The 22,697-nt window shown below is 50.2% G+C and overlaps 2 protein-coding genes across 2 annotated transcripts; one reads left to right on the forward strand and one right to left on the reverse strand.

The window, feature by feature from the left end:
• Positions 1–364: 364 nt before the first annotated feature.
• srrd (SRR1 domain containing) lies at positions 365–3,930 on the forward strand. Its single transcript, XM_042337728.1, has 7 exons — positions 365–803; positions 1,081–1,121; positions 1,204–1,445; positions 2,099–2,197; positions 2,555–2,706; positions 2,813–2,858; positions 3,289–3,930. Exons 1-7 carry the CDS (start codon positions 628–630, stop codon positions 3,505–3,507), a joined length of 975 nt encoding a protein of 324 aa, XP_042193662.1. The 5' UTR covers positions 365–627; the 3' UTR covers positions 3,508–3,930.
• A 1,228-nt stretch (positions 3,931–5,158) lies between these two features.
• On the reverse strand, positions 5,159–21,810 carry LOC103189952 (clustered mitochondria protein homolog). Its single transcript, XM_007910531.2, is given in 27 exon segments — positions 5,159–5,951; positions 6,487–6,560; positions 6,983–7,129; positions 7,295–7,388; positions 7,578–7,699; positions 7,919–8,044; positions 8,222–8,302; positions 8,608–8,747; positions 9,336–9,489; positions 9,837–9,921; positions 10,430–10,671; positions 11,007–11,069; positions 11,198–11,350; positions 11,602–11,702; positions 12,686–12,781; positions 13,218–13,309; positions 13,607–14,301; positions 14,447–14,539; positions 14,707–14,854; positions 14,994–15,119; positions 15,789–15,943; positions 16,540–16,694; positions 16,911–17,009; positions 17,012–17,053; positions 17,203–17,374; positions 17,478–17,638; positions 21,502–21,810. Coding segments are annotated over 27 exon segments (4,482 nt in total). The 5' UTR covers positions 21,575–21,810.
• Positions 21,811–22,697: the final 887 nt, after the last annotated feature.

Consider the following 22,697-nt stretch of genomic DNA (forward strand, 5'->3'; position numbering starts at 1 on the left):
ACACACACACACAGTGACACCCACACACACACACACAGTGACACCCACACACACACACACAGTGACACACACACACACACACAGTGACACACACAGTGACACACACCCACACACAGTGACACACACACAGTGACACACACCCACACACACACACACAGTGACAGACACACACCCACACACACAGAGTGACACACACCCACACACACAGAGTGACACACACACACACACAGAGTGACACACACCCACAGAGTGACACACACCCACACACACACACACACCCACACACACAGAGTGACAGACAGATACAGGGAGTAAGAGACACACACACACACATACTAGAGAGAGAGAGACAGACAGACACACATACACAGACAGAAGTACAGGGAGGGACAGACACAGACGTACAGAGTGAGACACATACACACGAGGACACGGAGAGAAGAGAAAACAAGTGTTGAAGGTCCCATCGTTGATGCGGATGTGTTAACTGACTGAGGAATCCTCTCCTGGAGCGTTTGCTGGAGACAGCGAAGGGGATCTGGTGTGACCCAGTCCTGTCCCAAACAGAACCATTTTTACCCTGAAACAGGGAAACCAACCCCGACTCAATCAATCGGGGACTGTAACATGTCTGTCTGCTCAGAGGAGGGGAGAGAATGGAGAACTGTCCAGAAGAAGAAGAAGAAGGGAATGAATAAGAAAAGAAAAGATAACGTCAAAGACACAAGGGCCATTCTGCTGGAGACAGAGTCGCTGAGTGCGCTTGAGGGACAGAGGATCCGAAGCAAAATAAAAGAATCTGTGTGAGTAGTCGGGGGGGGGGGGGGGGGGCGGTTGTCCACCCCAAATGAGAGCACGGAGTCTCTGCTCTCTCGGGTGGAGGTGTCAACCTGCCAAACTCGTGTCACGATATCATATTGGATTAAATGAGTAGGATACGGTGTGCTGGGGAGCGCTGTGGGGGAGGGATGGTGGGGTGTGCTGGGTGAGGAGGATACCTGGTGCTACCCTCACATCTGACAGCTGCAAAGATGAACAGTTCAAGACGACTGACCGTGACCTGTGAAATCTGTGCTGCAGGGAGGAGCTGCGGGGGTCAGAGTTCGGAGCAGCTTGCCTCGGTAAGTTAACACGTCTAAAATGGTTCGACATCCCCTCGAGTTTTCCGTCAGCCCTCGCCTTCTGACCGCAACTGCGTTTCAGAAACCATCGGCAGAAGCTTGAGGGAGAATCTCGGCGGGTTGGAGAGCAGCAGGCCCTGCCCTGAGGCTGGTGGGGGAGTCGCACACCTGGTCTGTCCTGTGCCGCAGGATGTGGAGACGGACAGTGTGGAGCCTGGGGGAGACCCACTGGACTGCGTGTGTTACGGAATCGGAAACTTCTCTACCTCGGTGACCTCTCGCTATCAGCTCGCTCTGCTCCTCCTGCTCCTGGAGTCCTTACAGGTGAGAGCACTCAGGACAAAACACCATCGTTCGCACCGGGCCTGTGACAGCAAATGTTGCATGGAAGCAACGGAAATTCTTTTTTGAAGGGGAATTAGATTGTCGAAAAGGAGAGACGTCAAAGCAGTAAGCAGGAGAGTGGCATTGCACTAAGTGGTTCACCTGGACTTGAATGGCTTGTTTCTGTCACACTGTGGGTAACCCCCCCCCCCCCCACCCCCCCCAACCGCTGGAGGGCACTGGTGTCAAATCACCAACGCTGCAGCAGTGGGCCCCCGTTCTCACTCACTCCGTAGAAACACTCCATAAAGGGTTAGTGTTAACATGTTATTCCCTTTCAAGAACAAAAAGCCTCACATCGCATTGTAGCTGAAAGATGTACTCGTTTAGGTCTTATACAGACCAGTACAAGACCGAAACCTGATGAAGTACTCTTGACCTCCCTAATCCACAGGACAGAAACAAGCCATTCAGCCGTCAAGTCTGCGTGCGGGGGTGGGCACCAATCTCTTCAAACACAATAAAGCTCGGTGACCGCTGTTGACAGGAACGCTGGGCTGTGCTGAGCTCCTCCATCTGACCCCATCACTTCCTGTCGTCGTAGTTTTGTTTGGAAAACACTGAGTTTTGAACAGCACTTTCCTGTATGACAGGTCCCCAGAGCTCGCTGCCTTCTCTTTGATCCTTTGTTCAGTGAGTGGGAGAGAGAATTCCTGAGGGAGCTCGGGATGACAGTGCTGAAAGACAACGAGGTGAGAGTTCGGTGACGGGAGTTTGTTTATTCCTTCGGGAGACCAGCTGCAGTTTGTTCCCAATAGTCAGCACTTGCTCTTATACAGTGTCTCACTGAGGATGAACCACTTTATGACAATAGGAATGAAACAGGGAAAGTTTGAGCACATTTACCATAGACACAGTCAGAGATAAGAGTGACCTGAAGTGAGAGAGAGGGAGAAATGAAGCAAAGGGATTTGGGAAGAACTGTTGAAAGCAGAGTAAGTGTCTTAGGAAACCGTCCCTCTACCTTTGTGTGATGCCCTTGTTCACCTGTGAGCTGATCTGAAGCTTGGCTCAGTTTCTTGTGGTTACTGGAGTTTTTGTTTCACCAGGAGGGGAAGCGAGCTGTGGACAGACCCACACTCTTCTACATGATTCACTGTGGTAAAGCTCTGTACAACAACTTGCTGTGGAGAAACTGGTCGCCAGGGCGGTTGGCGCAGATCACACTGATTGGAAACAGTTTTAAAGGGATTGAAGAGAGGTAAGAGGAGCAGCAGCTCCGGTCAATCCCAGGGGATGTTGTTGCAGGTTTGTAGGTGTGCGTTTGGGGCAACCGTTCTTCTCAGACGTGGGTTTGTGTTTTACAGATTGCCATCTCGGACACTGCAGAGCGAGTACACCTGCATCGCACACGTATCCTTCAGTGAAGTGAGAGAAAACTATTGAGATGAGAAATATTACCATTAAGTTTAGGGAGAGTTGGCAGTTGAGAGTATAAACGATCTTGCACATTCCAGCTGGATTGGGAACAGAAACCTCTTCTGTTCCGTTCCTCTCACCTCATTTCGGCAACAACAATTTGTATTTATAGAGTGCTTGTGGGTAGGGTCTTAGAGCACTTAAAACAGCAGCATATCCATCTCCAAAGTCAGTACAAACCAGGGTGGATATGTATAGATATGTGTATTATATATATATATATATATTTACACACACACACATCAGGGCAAATCTTCAGTTAAGGTTGGGTAAATGCTGTGTTGCCTGCTTTGGGTGTTGCAATGTGACTATTTCTGTACATTGTGGGTACTTGGGAATTAAACTCTTAACCCCCACTTGTCAGATTTTGGACATAACTGAAGAATGCGCTCTACCTGCCAGCTCCAGGTACATGGATGTCTTCAACGACACTTCCCTTCATCACTTTCCCAGGGACAAACTGAATGTGAAACCTCCAGTATTCTGGGATGTTCCTGCCGAACCCACGTACCAGGAGTGTGAGGACCTGGAAATAATTCGGAACCTCGTGATCACAGAGACGGACCAGAGTGGAGTTAAATAAGTTCAGTGTGGGTGTCTGCTGGGTTCAGCCTTTCACACACACAGGGAGCGGAGGGTGTCTCGTGGTTTGGGATCACCACCCGCTGCACAGAGGATCCTCCTGGATGTTAAGCTGTGGGAGCGGCTGGTTTTGCAGGGTTTGAGGAAGTGAAGATTGCTGATGATGATAATCTTGCATTTGCTGTAACGCCTTATCACATCTTTGAGATGTGTCACAGGTTATACTGTAAAGTGAATTGACTGCATTTGGACAGTTTGTCACCTTTTATTAAAGGAACACCCATTACCCATACAATACTGCGTTAAAAACAACTTCCAGAGAAAACTTTCGATACAAACAACTAAAGTCACACTTGGGCTTATAGAACCTGCAGCCACAGCAAGAGGACAGTCGCAGAAAAATAAAACCAGTTTGAAAACATGATTCGGTTGGACTTTTGTACATTTGTTCAGTCAGGACCGAGCAATAAGATGTGTTTGTTTAGATGGGGGTAAATCAAAGGGATGTGAGCCTGCACCAGTGTCTCATAGTAGCTTCTGATCTCTCCCTCAGCCATCAGTAAGCACGGCCTTGGTGGCAGGTTTTGGACAGTAAAGTTTCCAGTGCAGAGGAAGAAGGGTGGTTTGTTGAGCGGAGGCAGACTGCAGGCAGGTCAATACTCACTCCACACACATTTGCTGAATTTCCCCATCCTCTTGCTTGTTTTTGTCATGGTGGGGGGACAGGGATCCAGCAACTCACAGCTTCAGTATCTGGCTGTTCACCAGCTTTTAACCTTGAAGACAGAGAACTCAACAACAACTTCCATTCGTAACAGCGCCTCATGCAGGGTAGCGTCCCAGAGCGCTTGACCCAATCATGACCCAGTGAAACAATCACCAGGATAAAAGTTTCATTACAAAAAAAGGTATAAATCGGAAAAAAAAAAGTTCCAAGCGGGAAAGGGTGTGGAAAGAGTGAGGTTTTGAGGAGGCCTCCTCCCTGCCCTGCCTCAGACTCCGGTCCGGTACAACAGGTGGAATATGAGGTGAAAAATGGGGATTCCTCGTGCCTGCACGATTCCATTTGTTCACTCACGAGACTGACACCAAACAGTGAGATGTGAGAATCACTATCTAGTGAGAGTGAGGAAAACTAGTGTCTTATATACAGTTGCTGTACCAGTGAGGGAGCTGCAAACAAGGCAGTGAGGGAAGGGTATGTGGGAGTGCTCTGAGACACTACCTTTACGTAAATGCAAGTTGTTGAGTGTTACAATGTGAGGTTTTTTGAATGTTACAGTGAAGCGCGTGTGTGAGTGTAAAATAACCCAAAGCTCACGACCATTTCAAATTGGAAACTAAATAAGAGCATCGAGTTGTAAACATTAAGGTACAATTAATGGAGGTCGAATGGTGTCAGCAACGGGCTGTTTGTTAGGCCAGGTCCCAGTGGAGGGTTATAGGGAGGAATATGTGCCAACCCCGACCTAAGCACAGACCTAGAGGGGAAGGGATCTGCCCCTTTCCCTCCAACAGTAGAAAAGCCACCCTTGCCAGACCCAGGTCAAGTCAACACTTAGTTACCCCACACAATACAAATTCAACCACTCTCCAAACAATGAAGTGTTGTCAGAAGCCATTGCAGCACATTCAGAATTAAAGCCACCAAGTTACAGAGCATTCTGTCCCAACTCAACTTTGCTCTCAGCCACACCTACAGCCACACCCTCACTCACTGCCACACCTCCAGCCACACCCTCACGTATGGCCACATCTCCAGCCACACCCTCACTCACAGCCACACCCTCACGTATGGCCACATCTCCAGCCACACCCTCACTCACAGCCACACCCTTACTTATGGCCACGCCTCCAGCCACACCCTCACACACAGCCACACCTCCAGCCACACCCTCACCCATGGCCACACCTCCAACCACACCCTCACTCACAGCCACACCTCCAGCCACACCCTCACTTATGGCCACACCACCAGCCACACCCTCACTCACAGCCACACTCTTACTTATGGCCATGCCTACAGCCAAACCCTCACTCACAGCCACACTCTCACTCACGGCCACACCTCCAGCCACACCCTCATTCACAGCCACACCTTCACTCACAGCCACGCCTCCAGTCACACTCTCACTCCCAACCACACCCTCACTCATGGCCACGCCTCCAGCCATAGCCTCATTCACGGCCACGCTCCCAGTCACACTCTCACTACTGGCTACGTCCCCGGTCTCTCCGCCAGCTGAAGGCTGGTTTTCAGTGAGGGCTTTGGTGCCATTAGCAAGCTCCCTCAGAGCTGCAATCTGCGTGATCATTGTCGAGCTGCTCGTCCCACTAGCACCCGCAGCCTTCAGTCGCTGGGTCATCTCGGCCTCGGCCCGAATCAGCTGTTTTATCCTCTGCGCCGTTTTCTCCAACTGGAATTTTCTTTCTGCTTCAGGATCACTGAAACACACAATAGAGCAGTGAGATCAGCAGCCAAAGGAGGGATTTCGCAAACTGACAAACCTGTGTATTGGGATGGGATGCGCACTCTCTCCCTGGAGTTACAGTGAGGGGTATAGAATAATAATCCTTGCATTTGGTATAGCGTCTTATGTTGAGACGTCTCAAAGCGAATATACTGAATAGAGAATATACTGTAAAGTTAACTGACTATTTTGGGGGTGAAACTCTGCAGTCAATTGCGCACAGCATTGTCCCACAAACAATCGCGGATTGAGTGACCAAATTATTTATTTTGAAGGGATTATTATCCCGGTAAAGCGATCTGCCAATTGACGAACAACTAGGTTCCTACTTACTGCTAGGTAAACAGAAGCTTGTGGAGTAAGGAAACTTGCCCAAGGTTACACCCTGCCCGGGAGTCGAATCTGTGTCCTCTCGTTTGCGAGGCGAGTGCTCTAACCACTACAGGACTCCACAAATATCAGAGAGGTTTACAGCGAAGGGTTTGGGGTATATTCTGGGGCAGGGTTACCTGACGGGAAGGATGGAAACTCCATTGATGGTGTTTAGCTGCTCCAGCATTGTGTCAATACTCGGGGGGGTGATCTGCAAAGCAAACCATGGAGTGTTAGTGACACACAATGCGCCAGCAGCCAATACTCCAAACACCAAAATATCACTGTGACCCTCTTTTACCCCTACCCCGTGCACACGATAACAACCAAGGTTCAGGTTTCCGTTCCGCTTAATGAGGCTCAACACTCAAGTCCTGAAATGCAATCCAGTCTTTATCCGGGTGAAGATATGTAAAACGAAGAGCCAATGTGGCTGTGAAGAGCTCATGCCTTTACTCACATTCTGCTCCTCTGGTTTAACCTCTGACGACTGGAAACTACAAGCAGCAAATTAGACAAGAGTCTGTGATGTGGGTGTCTGAAACCCGGTCGCTGGAGGAGCCAGGATTTCTCTCTGTACAGCCGCTTCTGTGAACAGAACACTGAGTAGCCAGCCCTCGCTCTGACACTGACCTGCACCAGCGGGAGGTTGGTGTTGGTGTTGGAGCCGGAACCATTCTGGTAGATCTCATTCATGGTTCTCTGTAGGTTCACTGCTTGCTGGGTGACGTGTTTCAGGAACTCGGAGCTCACTCTGGTCTGCTGGTGACTCTCACCGAGCTGGTTTGCAAGGAAACGGATGCGTTCGGTCAACAACAACTTGTATTTATACAACGTCCCCCCACGTGGCGTAGCGTCCCAGAGCACTTAAAGCTACACTGCTTGAGGGGTACTACATAAATACAAGTTCCCATTAAATATTGGACGGTCTACCCTTCCACAGACCTGGGCTCGGTAGATGGTGTATGTCTCCTTCTCGTGCTGCATAGCTGTGCGGAACTCGGCTTTGCTGGCGCACACCTGAGCCAGGAGGTGGTAGCTGGTCAGTGCAAGAGAAAACTCATTAGACAGAAGCAGAATCCAACTGATTGGCTGTAAAACACAATCCACAGACTACACTACACGGCCTGAGAGTACAGACTGCAGCACCTGGAGGGAGGGGTGACAGTCGGGGGGAAGGGAGGGGTTTTGAAGAAGGTGGGGGAGGAGGGGAGGTTGACGATGGTACCTGAGCGCAGTCTGCAGCGACTGGAGCCCGAAATACTTGAGGTTTATCTCGAGAGCTTTCTGCAGGAACCGAAGAGCGAGATCACACTCCAGCACAGCCTGCAGTACCAGCCCGATGCTGCTCTGTGGGCACAAGACATAGTGAATTAGATCTTCCTCCAGAAGTCAGACAGCGAAACACCCACTGACACCACAAACAGTTTTCACATGCACAAACATACTGCAAAGATCTCCCCATGTACACACACACATACACAATGCACAGACACATGCGCGCACACACACATCCTGACGCCCCACCCTGTCCACACATACATTTAAAGCCAACAGTTAAACACTTACATCCAGCACTGCCATGGCAGGGTGGTCCTCTCCACTCACGGTGAGCGTCAGGTAGCGAGCACGGTACAGCAGCTTGAGAGCCACACACACCTGGCTGTTGGCGAAGGAGTACAGAGCCAGGCTGATCTGTGAAGAGAGGAGCGTGGTCAGCAGTGACTGAGCAACGGAACACAAGACCTCAGTGATGGACGGATTAACCGAGTCGACCAGACAAACCGATCCCACTGACACGAGTGTTTATACGCGAGGGATGAACCGGAAAACTTGGAATGTAAGAACGGAATGAGAGTGGGAGAGACTCACGTATTCCTGGGTGGTCCTTGGATGGTCAAAGCCCCGGGTTCGCTCGCTCATGATCACAGTTTTCTGTTGGTGGTTCACAGCCTGTGTAGACACAAGAGCAAAGGTTTGTACAGCACAATATACAGCACAGAGATTCGCTTCCTACGGAGAAGCAGCTATCAAGGTTTTTGGGGAGATGTGTGTATGTGTGTGTGGAGAGGCCATCAAATCCTAAACAGTACAAACATTTCCCTCAATACATGGAATCGACACACAGAACTCGTGTAACAGGCGGCCTGGGCTGCTGAGCAAGACTCTCGGGGAGGGGAAGTTAAGAATCTGTCGCGGTCATTCGTCAGGGAGACCTAGACACTCCAAGCTACCCAGTGTCTCAGGCGAGGCCTCACCTCGGAAACGTCTCCCTTCAGGTAGCGGAGCCGGGCGAGTAGGTGTAGAGCATCACACATGTCCGGGTGCATGGCTCCGTACACATTGTTAAACTGATTCAAAGCTTCAGTCAGCAGCTCAAAGCCTTCTGTGAGATTGCCTGTAAACAGAGAAACGCTTGCGGTCAGTGTGTGAGGGAACAAGCTCTGGGAGGCTGCTCCAATGTGAGAGGCGCTATATAAATGTAAGTTGTAAGAACAAAACCACAAGTGGTCAGGATTATAATAAATATACTACTAATTATAATAAATATACTACTAATTATAATAAATATACTAATTATAATATACTAATTATAATAAATATACTTATTACAATAATATACTACTAATTATAATAAATATACTACTAATTATAATAAATATACGACTAATTATAATAATAAACATATGACTAATTATATTACTAATAATTACAAGACTTGCATTTGATACAGTGCCTTTCATGTTGGGAGAACATCTCAAAGCTCTTCATAGTATTTACTGTGAAGTGTAGTGACTGGTATTTTACAGGTGAATGCAGCAGCCGGTTTGAGCACAGCAATGTCCCACAAACTGCTTTCCCAGACATGGTCTAAAATAGGTGAACTCGGGAGGTGTAACTGAGCCATACGAGCTCCTCAATCACTGGGTTGACACTGGCTGGGAGCAGCCCGTCTCTGACACCCTGCTCACGGGAGGTTACCCACCTTTCTCCACCTTCTCTTTTGCGCTCTGATAAATGCGCTCGCCATCCGTGGCCCTCACGCTGACGTGCTTGGCCACGGGGAAGATGTTAAGGACGTCTTCCTCTGTGAAGGTTGGCTTGTGGCGGCTGTCAAAGCTGTAGTCTCGCAGCAGAATCTGAAGGTTTCCAAGAGAGGAATGAGCAAGGAATGGACAGCAGCAAATGGCTGCGTGGTGTGCACGTTTCTGCATTTCGGTGTGTGTGTATTTGTGTGTGCATATGCACATTTCTGCCCTGGTTGTTGTAACTGTGTGCAAATACGTGTCTGTTTTCTGCCAGCATGTTTCTGCTAGTGTATGTGTGTGTGTGTGTGTGTGTATGTGCGCGCGTGTATATATATATTATATGTTCCGCTGTGTGGGCATGTGTGCGCATGTGTGTCTGTGCCCGCTGTGTGTGTACGCGAGTGCATATGTTTGTTTATATCTGTGCATCTCTGTGTTTGTGTTCTGAAGGGCAGCACCTGGATTCCAGCCTTAATACAGAATTCCCGGAGAAGAGACACCTTCTGGAATCCGAACCGCTCAACAGCCTGATCGATCCCATCACTGAAACACCAACATCATCATCAGCAGGCAGCAGAGAAAGGGAAATAAGCCTTGTATTTGAAGCAACCCCTACAGTGTTGAAAAGGCTTCGCAGACAATTGTCAAAAGTGTAGTCCTACAATCAGCCATGAAATGAATGATTAATTTTATGAGAAGTACTGCTGGCCAAGACATTGTTAAATTCCCTTCTCTTTTCAAATAGCACCATGTGAACTTTAACGTCCACCCAAATAGGTGGACAGGACCGAAGTTTGATGTCTCATTCAGACGGCACCAAAAGCAATGGGAGTGCCCCACTCAACACTCCACTAGAATCTCTGTGCCTCACAGGAAAATGTGCCTTTCACAGTGCCGTGACCAAGTGCTTGGAAGGCGCTATATAAGTGCAAGTTGTTGTTGTTGGAGGTTCAGAGTGGGTGATGAAAAGGGTGGAGGATACGTGTAAGGGCATGGGGGGACGGGGGGCGGTGGAAAACCAAGGGAAAATGTGACTCGAGCCAGGACCTACCATGCCAGTGTGTAGTTGAAGCACTCACTGGCCTCGCTGTTTATGTGCCTCCACAGCTCACAGGGCGCCAGGCTGCTCCAAGCTGTGTCAACCGCCCCAGGGCTCCGCAGCTTCCGCTTGCTCTTTTTCCTGCGAGACACAAGTTCATCGGGGGGCAAGTGGGCGACGGGATTGGGGTAGGAGCTGAGCAGACAGTTCAGGAAGCGACTGACCGCAGATGACAGCCCTGACATCTCCACGCCCTGGGGAAAGAGAAAACAAAATCCTTCCAACATGGAGACAACAGCCACAATGCTATAGCCCACCACCATGTGGCACTGTCCTACCTCTGCCTGCTTGGCGAGAGAATCTAGTAATAATCCTTACGTTTGCTGTAGCTCATTACATTTTTAAGACTTGACCAAGCATTTCAGACCTCGATTTTGTATCTCATCTAAAGGATGGCACCTCAGACAATACAACGCTCCCCCAGCGTTGCGCTGGAATGCCAACCTTGACTATGATATGAGCTCAAAGTCCCAACTTGAGGTTTGGGGTGCGGTGGGTGGGGGGGTAACGCAAGGGGAAGAGAGGTTACCTGGAGGTAGGTGGTGAGGATGTGAGTGGCAGCCCGGGTGATGACCTCACTGACCAGCAGCCTCTGTCGACAGACAACAAACGTTCAGCGTTTCAGCATATGGAAATCTGCTCAAAGGTTCAAACCGGAAACTCGAGGTGTGCGGGCAATAATAACAAAGCCCAGCCGGGGCCAGTACCCACACGACTCACCATAATGTGATCCAGTCGTTGCCTCTCCTCTGATTGACTGACCAGCTGCGCTATGGTGCCGATGTATCGGATATTGATCCCGCGCCGGTGTAAGGCGTCCGTCATGGTCACTCCGTCGGCCGGCACAACCTTGTGCCTCAGGCAGTCTGTGATCTGGAGATCGGGGAAGAGAGCTCAGACCCTACTTTACACATTAAAACCTCATTCTCTCTCTCTCCAGTTCTCGACTTCATTCTCTTTTGGTGAGTCAGCCCTTGCCCTGGCCCCCACCCCACCGCGTGGTACACTGGCGATCCACCCCACCAGGCAACACCTCCCCTCCCCCCCCCACACACACGCACAGCCTTGCCCACACCCCCCCACCCTCCCCCGCCGAGTTCACAAAAAAACAAACAATGACGTACGAAGCTGGGGATCTGCTCTGCCACCAGGAAGGCTGCAGCGTCTCTGAGCAAACGCTTCTGGATCACAATCGCCTCGTTCTCCAACTCGTGGAATCTCACACCTGCAAACAAATCCCGTTCGGTTACAGCCCCGCTACACCAGCACCACACATTCCCATGGCACCAGCCCACACACCTGCCTTCAGCACCCACACCGCACCAAATTCAGTCTTGATGTTATTTCACAAATTCCTATTAAGATCTGGAACATTGGCGTGACCAGATGGTGCAAGGACAGACACCGTTGGAACTCGCCCCTTAACCACCTTCCAGGGCTCAAGTGCTGTATCTGCCAACAATCGCTGTCCAAGCTCACACGTGAAGGACAGTCACTTGGGACAGTGACTGCCGGAAAAGAGCTTTCGAATCAAGAGCGAATTTAGCAACGTACAAAAGTTCTGCACGTTCCTAAATTCAGAGCTTGTCTGTACATGTCTGTCACTGACACCCATTGCACCAGCCCCGAGTAAAGTGGATTAGTCGGCCCAGCTCCGGGTCCCACACATTCCCCTAAAAGTTTCCTCCTTAATGTCTCTAAACTCCCCTTTATGGTATGGGATTAACTCCCACATGCATGCAGTTGACACCCAACTCTATCTCTCTTCCATACCCTCAATTCCAGGACCACTGCTGTTCTGACTAATTGCCGATTGTCGGACATCACTTCCTGGATGAGCTCTAACTTTCTCCAGTTGAATGTCTCCAAAATAGCTTTCCTGCTTGGTTCACATCAGCACCTTCTGACCTCACGTACTGACTGCATCAATCTACACATTATGCCTCATGGAGCCATTGCATAGTCTTGTTCGATTTGAGTAAGCTGAGCGGAGGGGACGAGAGAAGGAGGTAGGGTGGTGAATGGAATTGTAGGCGAGGGTGAGGATTTTTCTCCGCTGAGAGACTGACAGGACTGTAGGTGATGAGTTTGCGGAGTTCTGTACAGGTGCAGATGTGGGCAGCAGAGACTTAGATGATCTGTTTATCTGTTAATCCTGGAGTTTGACACAGCGCTTTGTCATATCCCCACTGCCTGCTGCCTTGTTACCTGAGGAATACATGTTGGGGTTGAAGCGAATGTCAAAGACAACGTCATTGACGGAGCCCACAGCACGACACGCTGCCTTCAGTGCACTGCATTTCTCTGCATCACGTGAAAGAACAAAAATGATTTATAAATAAGGCCCAGCGGGCAGTCACCGTGCTCCATCACATCACAAACACTAGCACACCGAGTCGTCCACACGCACACACCACAACCTCCGCCCCTCACACACACAGCTAAACCCCACACACTCACTGGCAGAGAGCAGAGACTTTTGTGGTTTTACTCATCCAAACCCTTCTCTTCCCTCCTCCCCCCCCGCCACCACCTGTTGTTCTCTTGTTCAGAATTCAACACAATTCTACAGTGTCCGACTGTTCATGATCCCAGATTCCAACATTCTGCCAATTGGAATTTGTTTGGTTGATATCTGATCCAGACCCGCACATCCTAACACACACACACAGATACGCTCCATAACCCCCTCCCCACAACACAACTCCCAAACACCACAACAACCCCCCCCACACCTTACCATCAGTCTCGCTGTCCCCCTCCTCCTGGCCGTTCTGCATCGAATCACTTTCCTTCATTTTCTCCTTCACCAGTTTCGTAAAAAGTGTGTATCTAAAGCACGAGACACAGAAGCGAAATGCTACAGGTGATGACCGGGAAACTGGGGGGAGGGGGAGCATAGGCAGCAACCTCACAAGGGAGGGGGCATAGGCTTACTGTAGAAGCGTGTGGAGTTAAGGAAACTTGGTTTAGGTTTCACCCCACCCGGGAATTGAACCCGGGTCCTCTCGTTTGTGCAGTGAGCGCGCTAACCACTGAACTACGGGACTCCACCGAGTAGCTGTTTATGTAACCCTTTCCCTACTCCTTTGCACACCGGCTGTGATGTTCTCAGGTCGCCGTCCTTACTTGTGTTGGACGAATCTCTCGAGCAGCTCCGGCCGGAAGCTGCACAGCTTGTGTCGGTACTGCCTGGGGAAGCCCCATCTCCGGCACTCCTCCGGCATCTCCTCGCCCTCCACGGGCAGGAAGTTCAGGTCAGGCGGGAAAGTGCGGAGCAAGTCCAGGATGTAGAAGCGGCCGTCGTTTCCCACAATCCCTTTACACTCGACCGAGGAGCAGAGGAGCACGGGCTGGTCGTGTTCGTTCAGCACCAGGTGTTTCTGGACACACAGCGCCTTGGCGCTCTTCAACAGCAAGTCCACGTACTGATGGTTGGACATCACTGTCTTCCCGAAGTCTACGGATCCATACACCACACTTTGCTCCTGCTCCCGTTCCAGAATTCCCGGGATGATGGACTGTGCCGTGACCCGGTATCCCCGGTAATCCAGCACCACGGTGCCCAGCGTGTACAGACCCGAGGTGTCCTCCAAGCTGAACGCTCGCACCCCCTTCAGATCATGGCCCGAGGCTACGTACGCGGCACAATCGCCGCCGAAGTCCTTGTAGTGGTCACGCACGTCAAAGCCCAGACTGAAGAAGATGCTGTTCCAGATGAACATCTGCATCTTGACCTCCTCGCCCGGGTTGATGGCCATGACGTTCCCATCGATGATGGCCATCGCTCCCCGCGTGGCGGCAGCAACAAAGTCACTGTTCACCTGCAACACAGGGTCACCAACTACTGTTTTGTGTAGTGATTGCATTTCTAGGCCAAACACAATAGCCTCCCTCCCTCCCTTCCTCAGGCTGACAACACTGATTGACTGGCTGCTCATTGGGAGGGGTGTAACTACCATTCCACACCTTAAACATGGCGCGTTCCCTCTGCAGCCGCTGGGTCAGAACCTCACGGGGCAACTCTCGCGTCGTCTGTAACTCCTCATTCCAGTCCCGCGTCTGCCAGGGAACAAAAGTAACAGCAGTGTCAACGTCATCGCCGCTCGCACTGAACCACCCCCCCCCGCCCGCCCTCGCGCCGTCACCCCACTCCTCGCACCCGGCCCCCACCCGACTATTTCAAATGGTTTATTTTATTCTCTCTCAGCGCCGCCACGCCCCCTCACCTGGCCGGGAATGTGCTCCTCATAGCCGAGCCGGGAGGTGAAGGCATCCTCTGCCCGCACACAGTCGATGGTGTGCTCGGAGTGGGGTGTGGTCCAGCTGTACAGCTGGTAGGGGGTGGCGATCCGCTTCAGCGGGTGGCACTGCACTCTGCCAGCAAGGTGCACAGCACAATCAGCACAGGTTCAGCCTGACATCCCTCAATCACCCACCCACCCACCCGTCCACGCACCGCAGCCGGGCCAGCATCGTCCGCCTCCACCAGTCCCCCGGAAGCCTCCAGTCTTACCTTTTCTTCTGCAAAGCTGTGAAGTTCTTTTTGAAGGCGGGGCTGATCTGGCTGAGCAGCTCCACCAGCGAGTGGCACAGCAGGCTCGGGCTGGCCGGCTTCGGGTTAAACACGTCCATCGTGGATCTGGACAAAGGCAGGAGAGGAGCTTCTACACTGAGATCCGGAATGAGAGCCCTACAGCTATCAGCTTTCATCGCTACCTGCTGCATAGCACTATTTCCAGAGGCTGATCACTGAGGTTGGAATCTACATCTGTTTGGGGCACAGCACACACCAGACACACGGCACAACATGGCAACAAGACCAGACACCACATGGCACTGGTAAACTAGCTGAAAAACCTACAAGCCAGTTGGATCTTTCAGGTTTCCCAGCCTCGGGCGTGGTCTCTGTGCTCAGTCACTAAGCAACAAGAGAGTGGCTTTTGTACTTTCACAAAATTCAGGTTCTTCTTTTGTTCTTTCTTAAATGACATAATTGATGAGCCGGGCAACTCTCACAGAACAAACCGGGGATCCACCTATACACCTATACATTAAAACTCCCTGTGTCTGGGATGAGATGATCATGGGGTGGTAGGGTAATCAGAGAGTGCTGGACTTACTTAGGGTCTCAGAGTGAATGGTCCATGGTCAGACAGTGTTATTTTCCCTAATGTCTAAACCATAAGAACGTGTCCGAACCACAGAATTTCCCAGATCCCCAATACACCATTCTCTGAACCATTCTGGAGCCTCAATCTCCCTCAACGCGCGCCCCCCCCCCACAGTGCTGCCTGTGGGTGTCACTCACTGGTTGATGTAGAAGCCACGAGTGGAGGCGGTCAAGCTGACATGCCGCTTCTCCATGGTGATGACGTACAAGTACATCAGGTCCCCATGCATCCGGCGGTTCCCAGGGGGAGGGTTCCAACCACTTAGCATCAGAGCTTTCAGGCACTGCACAGACTATAGAGAGACATGTGTTAGTGAGAGCCCGACATGGGAAACCCAAGCTCCTGCCCACTCCTATACTCGTGCTCCTACTCCCTCCCCCCAGGCCACCCACAGTGAAGGGAATCAACATATTCAGTAAAATAACTGGATCAAAACTTTGATCAATGCCACATAACCAGCGACCACATACACTGGTTTATTTCTCCGGGTAGTCAGTCTGACACCTGATCTCAAACAAACTGGGCTGAATTGTGATGTTTTAATTAAACTCAGAAGAGCCACGCTTAACCTGAGCCCGGGAAGGTTTCCAGATTTCCTGCTAGAAAGTGAAGTTAGAAAGAGACCATTTGATAGCTCCTGATACATCAAAACAACTTACACTTACGCAGCAGCGCATTCATGTTGGGAAAGCCTCAATACGCTTTACAAAGACTGAGGGGATACTGGGTGCTTCCAGCACAAGTCCAGGGCTGAAAGTTCAGCCCCTCTGTCCCTCCACATATATCATTGATCCCCACCCCACCCATGCTAACCAGACATTCCAAGCAGACAGTGACATTACAAAGGTTCATTGCCACACATCAGGCCGGGGATTCCTCGTCATGCACCTTGTTATCCAGGACTGGTGGCTGAAGAGGGGACAGAAGCCGATCCTTGGATCCCGGTAGGATATACTCTGGTGGGGAACAGTCAACGGCATCAAATATCTGATCCGAAACTGAACGTCTTTTCTTCTTTCCATTGTTCCCAGAAATTGATTCACCTGGAAAAAACTGTGTTGAAACGTTTCTCCTCCTTCTCTTAACAATAATAATAAACCTAGCGTTTGCTACAGCGCCTTATAAAACTGTTGAGATGTCTCAAAGCGCTTCACAGAATCTAAAGTAATGTAAAGTAAATCAACTGCATATTTTCTGGGCGAAACACGGCAGCCGAATGCTCTAACCACAAAGCTACCGGGCACCTATCCAGCTCCTACCTGCAGCATCACCCTCTGAGACCTCAGTGAGGAAGGACAGGGAGTTGCAGTTCATGCCATTGTAGGCATCAGCCAGATCCAGACTCTTCAGCAGATCCTGATATGGCGGATGTGAATCCGAGCTTCTCGCGCAGTGTAAGGCTCTGGGAGGGGGAAAAAAAATAGCAAGAACTTTATGCCGGAACGGACATGAGTTCATCTTCAAACTGCTGTAACCCCAGAGGGAAGGTACATAAATTCATCCTTTGGCCACTAAAGTTGCTGTCAGTAAAGGAGACTCCAGAGGCCTCACCTTCCACCACTTTGAGGACCGATCCGTCCCCCAGCCCCTTCACGCTGCTCAGCTCAGAGAAGTTGTCCAGGATGTTGCCCCTGTGCTGCAGCGAGAAGCAGGTGCGATGACACGTGTCCTCTCTGTCCATCAGCACCTGGATAATCTCTTGCACCAGTTCCTGGGGGGACACCTTGCAAAGGAGCACAGGGGTTGAAGGTCAGCCATACCAATTACCATTTCCTCACCCAACTCCATGCGAAAGGAGCTTCAACGGTTATGGTGACGACACTTACCTGCAAGTCAAACGCATCACTTCCCGTCACCTGTATTTTGATGTTCAGTAGATCCTGATCAGGAATTACTTCCTCACCATCAGGCTTCATGACCTGGCCATTCACAGATGGAATCTCCTCCCTTTTCCTGCCATTCAATGCGACTCGCTCAGCCTTCGAGTCTGCACCAAACACACAAACACAACCTTCAGCAAACTGAGCCCAGCAACCGTGAGCTTAGCACCTTATTGTCCCCAACACCATCCCTTCCACATCTCCTGCCAACGCCTCTCCCTCCCCACACCTGATGAGAGTTTGGGGGTCACTATTTATCCAAGGTGTCAACTTGGCTCAGTTTATCGTACTCGGGCCATTGGGTCAGACAGTTGTGGGTTCAAGTCATACATTGGGGTGTTTGAGTTCACGGGTCCAGGCTGATACTCCAGTGTCATCCAGAAGGAGTGCTGCATTGTCAGTGGTGCCATTCTTCAGATGAGATGTTAAAACCAAGGTCGATTCTTCTTATTCAGGTGGATATTCAAGATCCCACAACGGTATTTGAAAAGGAAGAGAGTTACTCTCAGTGCCTTGGTCAACAATACTCTTGATATTGATCATTCACTTGATGGTTGTTTGTGGGACCTGACTATGAGCAATTGGCTGCCTAAAAATACAGTCACCATGAAGTGACTACCATCAATTACGGTCACTATAACGTGACTACCATCAAATATCTGTCCCTGTGAAGTTCTTTGAGGTGCTTTAGGCACTGCATCCAATATGAGTCACATGACCAGTTCACTCCATTTAAAGCTTCACATTGGCTTCATCCTCAGGTTTTCATCCCAAACAATTCCCCCGCTCCCCCATTTGAGGCATATTTTCATGGTTTCTAAAGCTTTTTCCTCCATAATGGTGCCAAGAACAGAGGCACTCCTCTCACACTGTTTGGGTGGGTGGCTGTAAACACTTGTTTGTGTACAGGTCTCACTCAAATGTACTGTAAGTAAATGGAGCAGCCAATTTGCATATAGCAAAGTCTTGTTATATTATTGTTGGCTCGGGCTCTCTTCTTTGAGGGATCTTTATATTCGTGGAGCACTGCAGAACCGGCGTTAAAAGTCTGAAGCAAAGACAGAGAGCACTGAATGAAAGTTCCTGGTCTCTTGCCAGCAACTAACTTGATGGCCCCACCAAGAGTGTGACAGCTCTTCATCCAGCACGATACTGACGCACTGCAGTACAGGCAGCAACACGACTGTGCACATTCAGCCAGGCTGATTGCTCCCAGCACCTAGTCACAGCGCAGTACACTCTAGCTACATGGTAGAAAATGCGTGGGATTCTTCCAATTCAGCTCCTGGTATCAAGTGCCAAAACACAACCCAGGGATCCAATGACACAAGTGAAACTTCCCCAAGGCAACATGGTTCACAGGAGCCTCCTCACCCCACCCTGGGTGCAGCTCAAAAGCTAGGAAGTGACTCTTGAGAGTACATCAGAAGCATGGAGCTGACAATGCGGAAAGCCATCCACAGTGACCACCAGCAGCTGACACGTAGGGTGGCAACTCTAATCTGTACTTATGTAGTACTTGTCACACAGGGCGTCGTCTGAAAGTGCTTCACAGAAATAATGATGAGCACCACACAAGGAGAACAAGAAGTTAACTGTTGACCAAAGGCAGCTGTTATTTTTAAGAGGGTTTTGAAGGCAAGGAGAGAAGGACAATTGGATCTTATAATAATAATCCTTGCATTTGATATAGTGCCCTTATCACATTGTTGAGATTCCTCAAAGGGATTGACGGTAAGGTGTCAAGTCAACTTCTTCCAAACTTTCTTGGGAGGGAAGCAATAACAAAGATGCATTTTAGCAAATGGGCCTTTAACCCAAAAGGTAGAATGGAAAATATTAAAATGACACCAATAAGAGATCTGTTCCTTTACAACTGTCAGCCTGGCTCAGTTAGTAGCAGTCTCACCTCTGAGCCAAAAAGGTTTTGGGTTCAAGCTCCGTGTGGGGGCTTGAACTCACATAGTATAAGATGATACTCCAACCAGTCCCGTGGCTGTACTGTCGGAGGTGGTGACCTTCGGATGAGATCAGATGTTGAAATGAAGTCGTATCCGCTTGTTCAGGTGGATGTTAAAGATCCCGGACACGACTTAAAAAGAGAAGCAAGTTTCTTGTTTTCTGGCCAACAGGCCCCCAAATAAAATTGCTCATTCACTTCATGGCTGTTTATGGCACATTGCTGTCTTTGATTGGCTGCTGCGTTCACTTAAAATACATGTGTGGTCACCTTACTTCACAGGAGGTCCTGAGAAGCTCTTTTGGAAGCCTTCCCGACGTGGAAGGAACTATAGTGAGTGCGAGGATTATTATTATTATAGTAAAGGGCACTGAACTTGACCAAGAGTGGAGTGTGAAATACTTTGTGTCAAATGGTGTTGGCAGCTGTGCAGACAATCGTCCAGGAGTCACGCCGGAGCTTAATGACAGCGAACTTGTAATTCCAGAACCTTCTGCTGCACCCACAGGAGACTTCCACGTTGCTTTCACAGAACAGGTGTTGGTGACAACATTGAGTGGGGCTGGGGTTTGTCAGAGAGTTGCATAAGCGTTTGTTCCCAGTCTGTGAGGAGTCAGCAGATCACATCCAGGTCGGTACAAGTACCACTGCAATAAGCTGGGTTCCCATTCCTGATGCCTCACTGGTGCCCACGGAACACAAATTAACATCGGAAAAGGGCAGAGTCAGACTCCGCAGCGATGCCCCCACGGCTGAATCACCAGCCCACGCTCACTGCCCAGAAAATACGCTATTCACTAATGGTGTTCCTTCCCATCGACCCACAGCAGGTCCCCTCCTAAGCAGAGCTCCTGTGGGTCAGCGCGATGTGCCTCCAATTACCCGGTTTCGTTCCCCCATTAAAGTGTGACAGCGATTCCTTCTTAGGTGTCCCATAACAATATAATAATCCTTACACTTGATATAGCGCCTTATCACATCGTTGAGACGTCTTAAAGTGCTTCACAGAATGTACTGTGTGGGAAAAACTTAGCAGCCAGTTGCACGCAGCAGTGTCCCACAAACAGTTGTGGACTGAGTGAACAAATTTTTTTTTATTATTTATTACCCTCAGAACGCCAATCGACTAACAACCAGGTAACTGGAGGCACATCGTGCTACTTATTGCTAGGCTTGTGGAATAAGGAAACTTGCCTAAGGTTTTGGCCTGCCCATGAATCAAACTCGGGCCTTCACATTTGCGAGGCGAGTGCTCTAATCAATACGCTACAGGGCTGCAGCACGAAATATCGCACATAAAGAGTATCTACTTGGGTGAGAAACCAGGGGACGCGACCTACAGAACTGTGATCCACCCCCAACCAGTAGGTCCAGGAGCCGGAAGCTTACAGCGAGCAACTAGAATGTTCAGCCTCCATGCTCCTCAGAATAAAACTGTTTTAACTTCAGTTTGAGCAGCATTGCACAGCCTTCCACTGACAAGCTGCACCACTGCTTAAAAGAAACATTTTTCTGATAGATAGCAAAGCCGAGTGTGCCGGGGGGCAGAATCTTCCTCTCTCCACCCAGTGCCACTCCCAGCTCCTGTAGAGCAGATTAGCTGCCGTGAAAAGTCCACACGGCACCCCACGTCCTTTAATCTCACTGCCACAGCCCCAGGAACACATTCCCCACCCTCCCTCCCCATCACCAACCGACCCGAGACCCAATACCGGTTCGGCCGCAGTCTCTGGAGAATAGGTTATCAGGTCTTAAAACTCATTTGACAAGTTTCCTATCGACTGTGCACGTCCCAAAATCTTGTTTATGGTAATCCCAGTCCAGATGTCAGTGTTCAATCCTCAGCAGAAAACTGCACACGGACATGGACAGAAACAATGACCGTCTCCCAAGCGTGATCCTCACCAGCTCTGCACATTACGCTCCTCGTTCCCCGCCCACCCACACCCCCCCCCACCCCGGTTTGCCCCCACCCCGGTCAGGCCGGCTCCCCCTCCTCATTCCTCTCACCTGCTGTGGTGGTGGCTGCCGTGACTGGGCCAGGGCGAGAGGCGATAGCTTTCTCCTCGCCCCCCTGCACCATGTTCCCAGGGTACGTAAGCACTTAAGAGACACTACCCTGCGTGAAGGGCGTTATATAAATGCAAGTTGTTGTTCGCGGTCACTCCCTTGGATTGGGTGCTCTCTCTTTCCCTCAGTGACTCTCTCCCCTGCCCTGTGAGCCTTGACTATGTGTTCCGCTTCTCTCGCGTGTTTATTCCTGTCTATCCCTCCTTCCTTTCCCTGTCTATGTCTCTCTCCCACTTCAAGGTGTGTGTGTGTGTGTGTTGAGTTGCAGGTGTCTGTCTGTCTGTCCTTTCCCCTCCTATACCTGTTTGTGTGTCTCCCTTCCCCACTCCTCTCTCTCTCCCTCTCTCCCTCTCCCAGGACTGATGTGTGAGCTGGTTTCCGCCTTATCCTTTAATGAGTTTTGGGCAGGTATAACCAACCTTATGTCTCCCATTGGCTTCCCTACACACACAGCCCCCGCCCTGTGCTACACATGGTGCCAATGACCTTGTGTGGAGAGGGAGTGGCCCGAAGCCACACACACACAAACACACACAGGGTGGGAGGTCGAAGCAAGGACATACTGCAGGGAACGCCTGACTGGGTTCACACACAGCACAGAAACCAGCAAAGGGACAGCAGTGAACAGGGAGGAAAAACCCAGACCAACAGCAGCACCTGGGAATCAGGTCCAGGTCCTCAGGGCAGTGTGCAGGGATCAGCACTGGGCACACACATCTGCCCAAGGAACGAATGTGTAGCTGAATCCCAGTCACAGCCTCAGCAAATCATTCTGGTCTCTGCCCCACGCCCTTCCCTGTCTATGTCTCTCTCCCACTCCAAGGTATATATGTATATATATATATATATATAAACGTGTGTGTTAATCTGCCTGTGTGTGTGTGTGTGTATGTGGGTGGGGTAGAAGGAGGCTGTGTATCTCTCTGCCCCTCTCCTCTGTCTCCTTCTCCCAGTGTGAGATGGTTTCCCAGACAAGCCAGAATATTTGCTGAGGCTGCTACAAGTCAGCCACTCTGTCCCTGTCTCTCTCTATCTCTGGCTGGTAACTGTGATGAGATCACTGAATGAGTCACAGCTCCTGGGCAAGTCCCCGAAAAGGGCTTGTAGCCAAACAATCAGCAAGTGTCTGTTTGCGG

This window comes from Callorhinchus milii, unplaced genomic scaffold (genome assembly GCF_018977255.1).
Source record: "Callorhinchus milii isolate IMCB2004 unplaced genomic scaffold, IMCB_Cmil_1.0 Scaffold8, whole genome shotgun sequence".
Classification (NCBI taxonomy): domain Eukaryota; kingdom Metazoa; phylum Chordata; class Chondrichthyes; order Chimaeriformes; family Callorhinchidae; genus Callorhinchus; species Callorhinchus milii.

Coding starts and splice junctions, on each gene's coding strand:
- srrd (XM_042337728.1), top strand. CDS start 628: ATGTCTGTCTGCTCAGAGGAGGGGAGAGAATGGAGAACTGTCCAGAAG. Junction 2,707..2,812: donor TTTAAAGGGATTGAAGAGAG/GTAAGAGGAGCA, acceptor TGTGTTTTACAG/ATTGCCATCTCGGACACTGC. Junction 2,859..3,288: donor AGTACACCTGCATCGCACAC/GTATCCTTCAGT, acceptor CCCACTTGTCAG/ATTTTGGACATAACTGAAGA.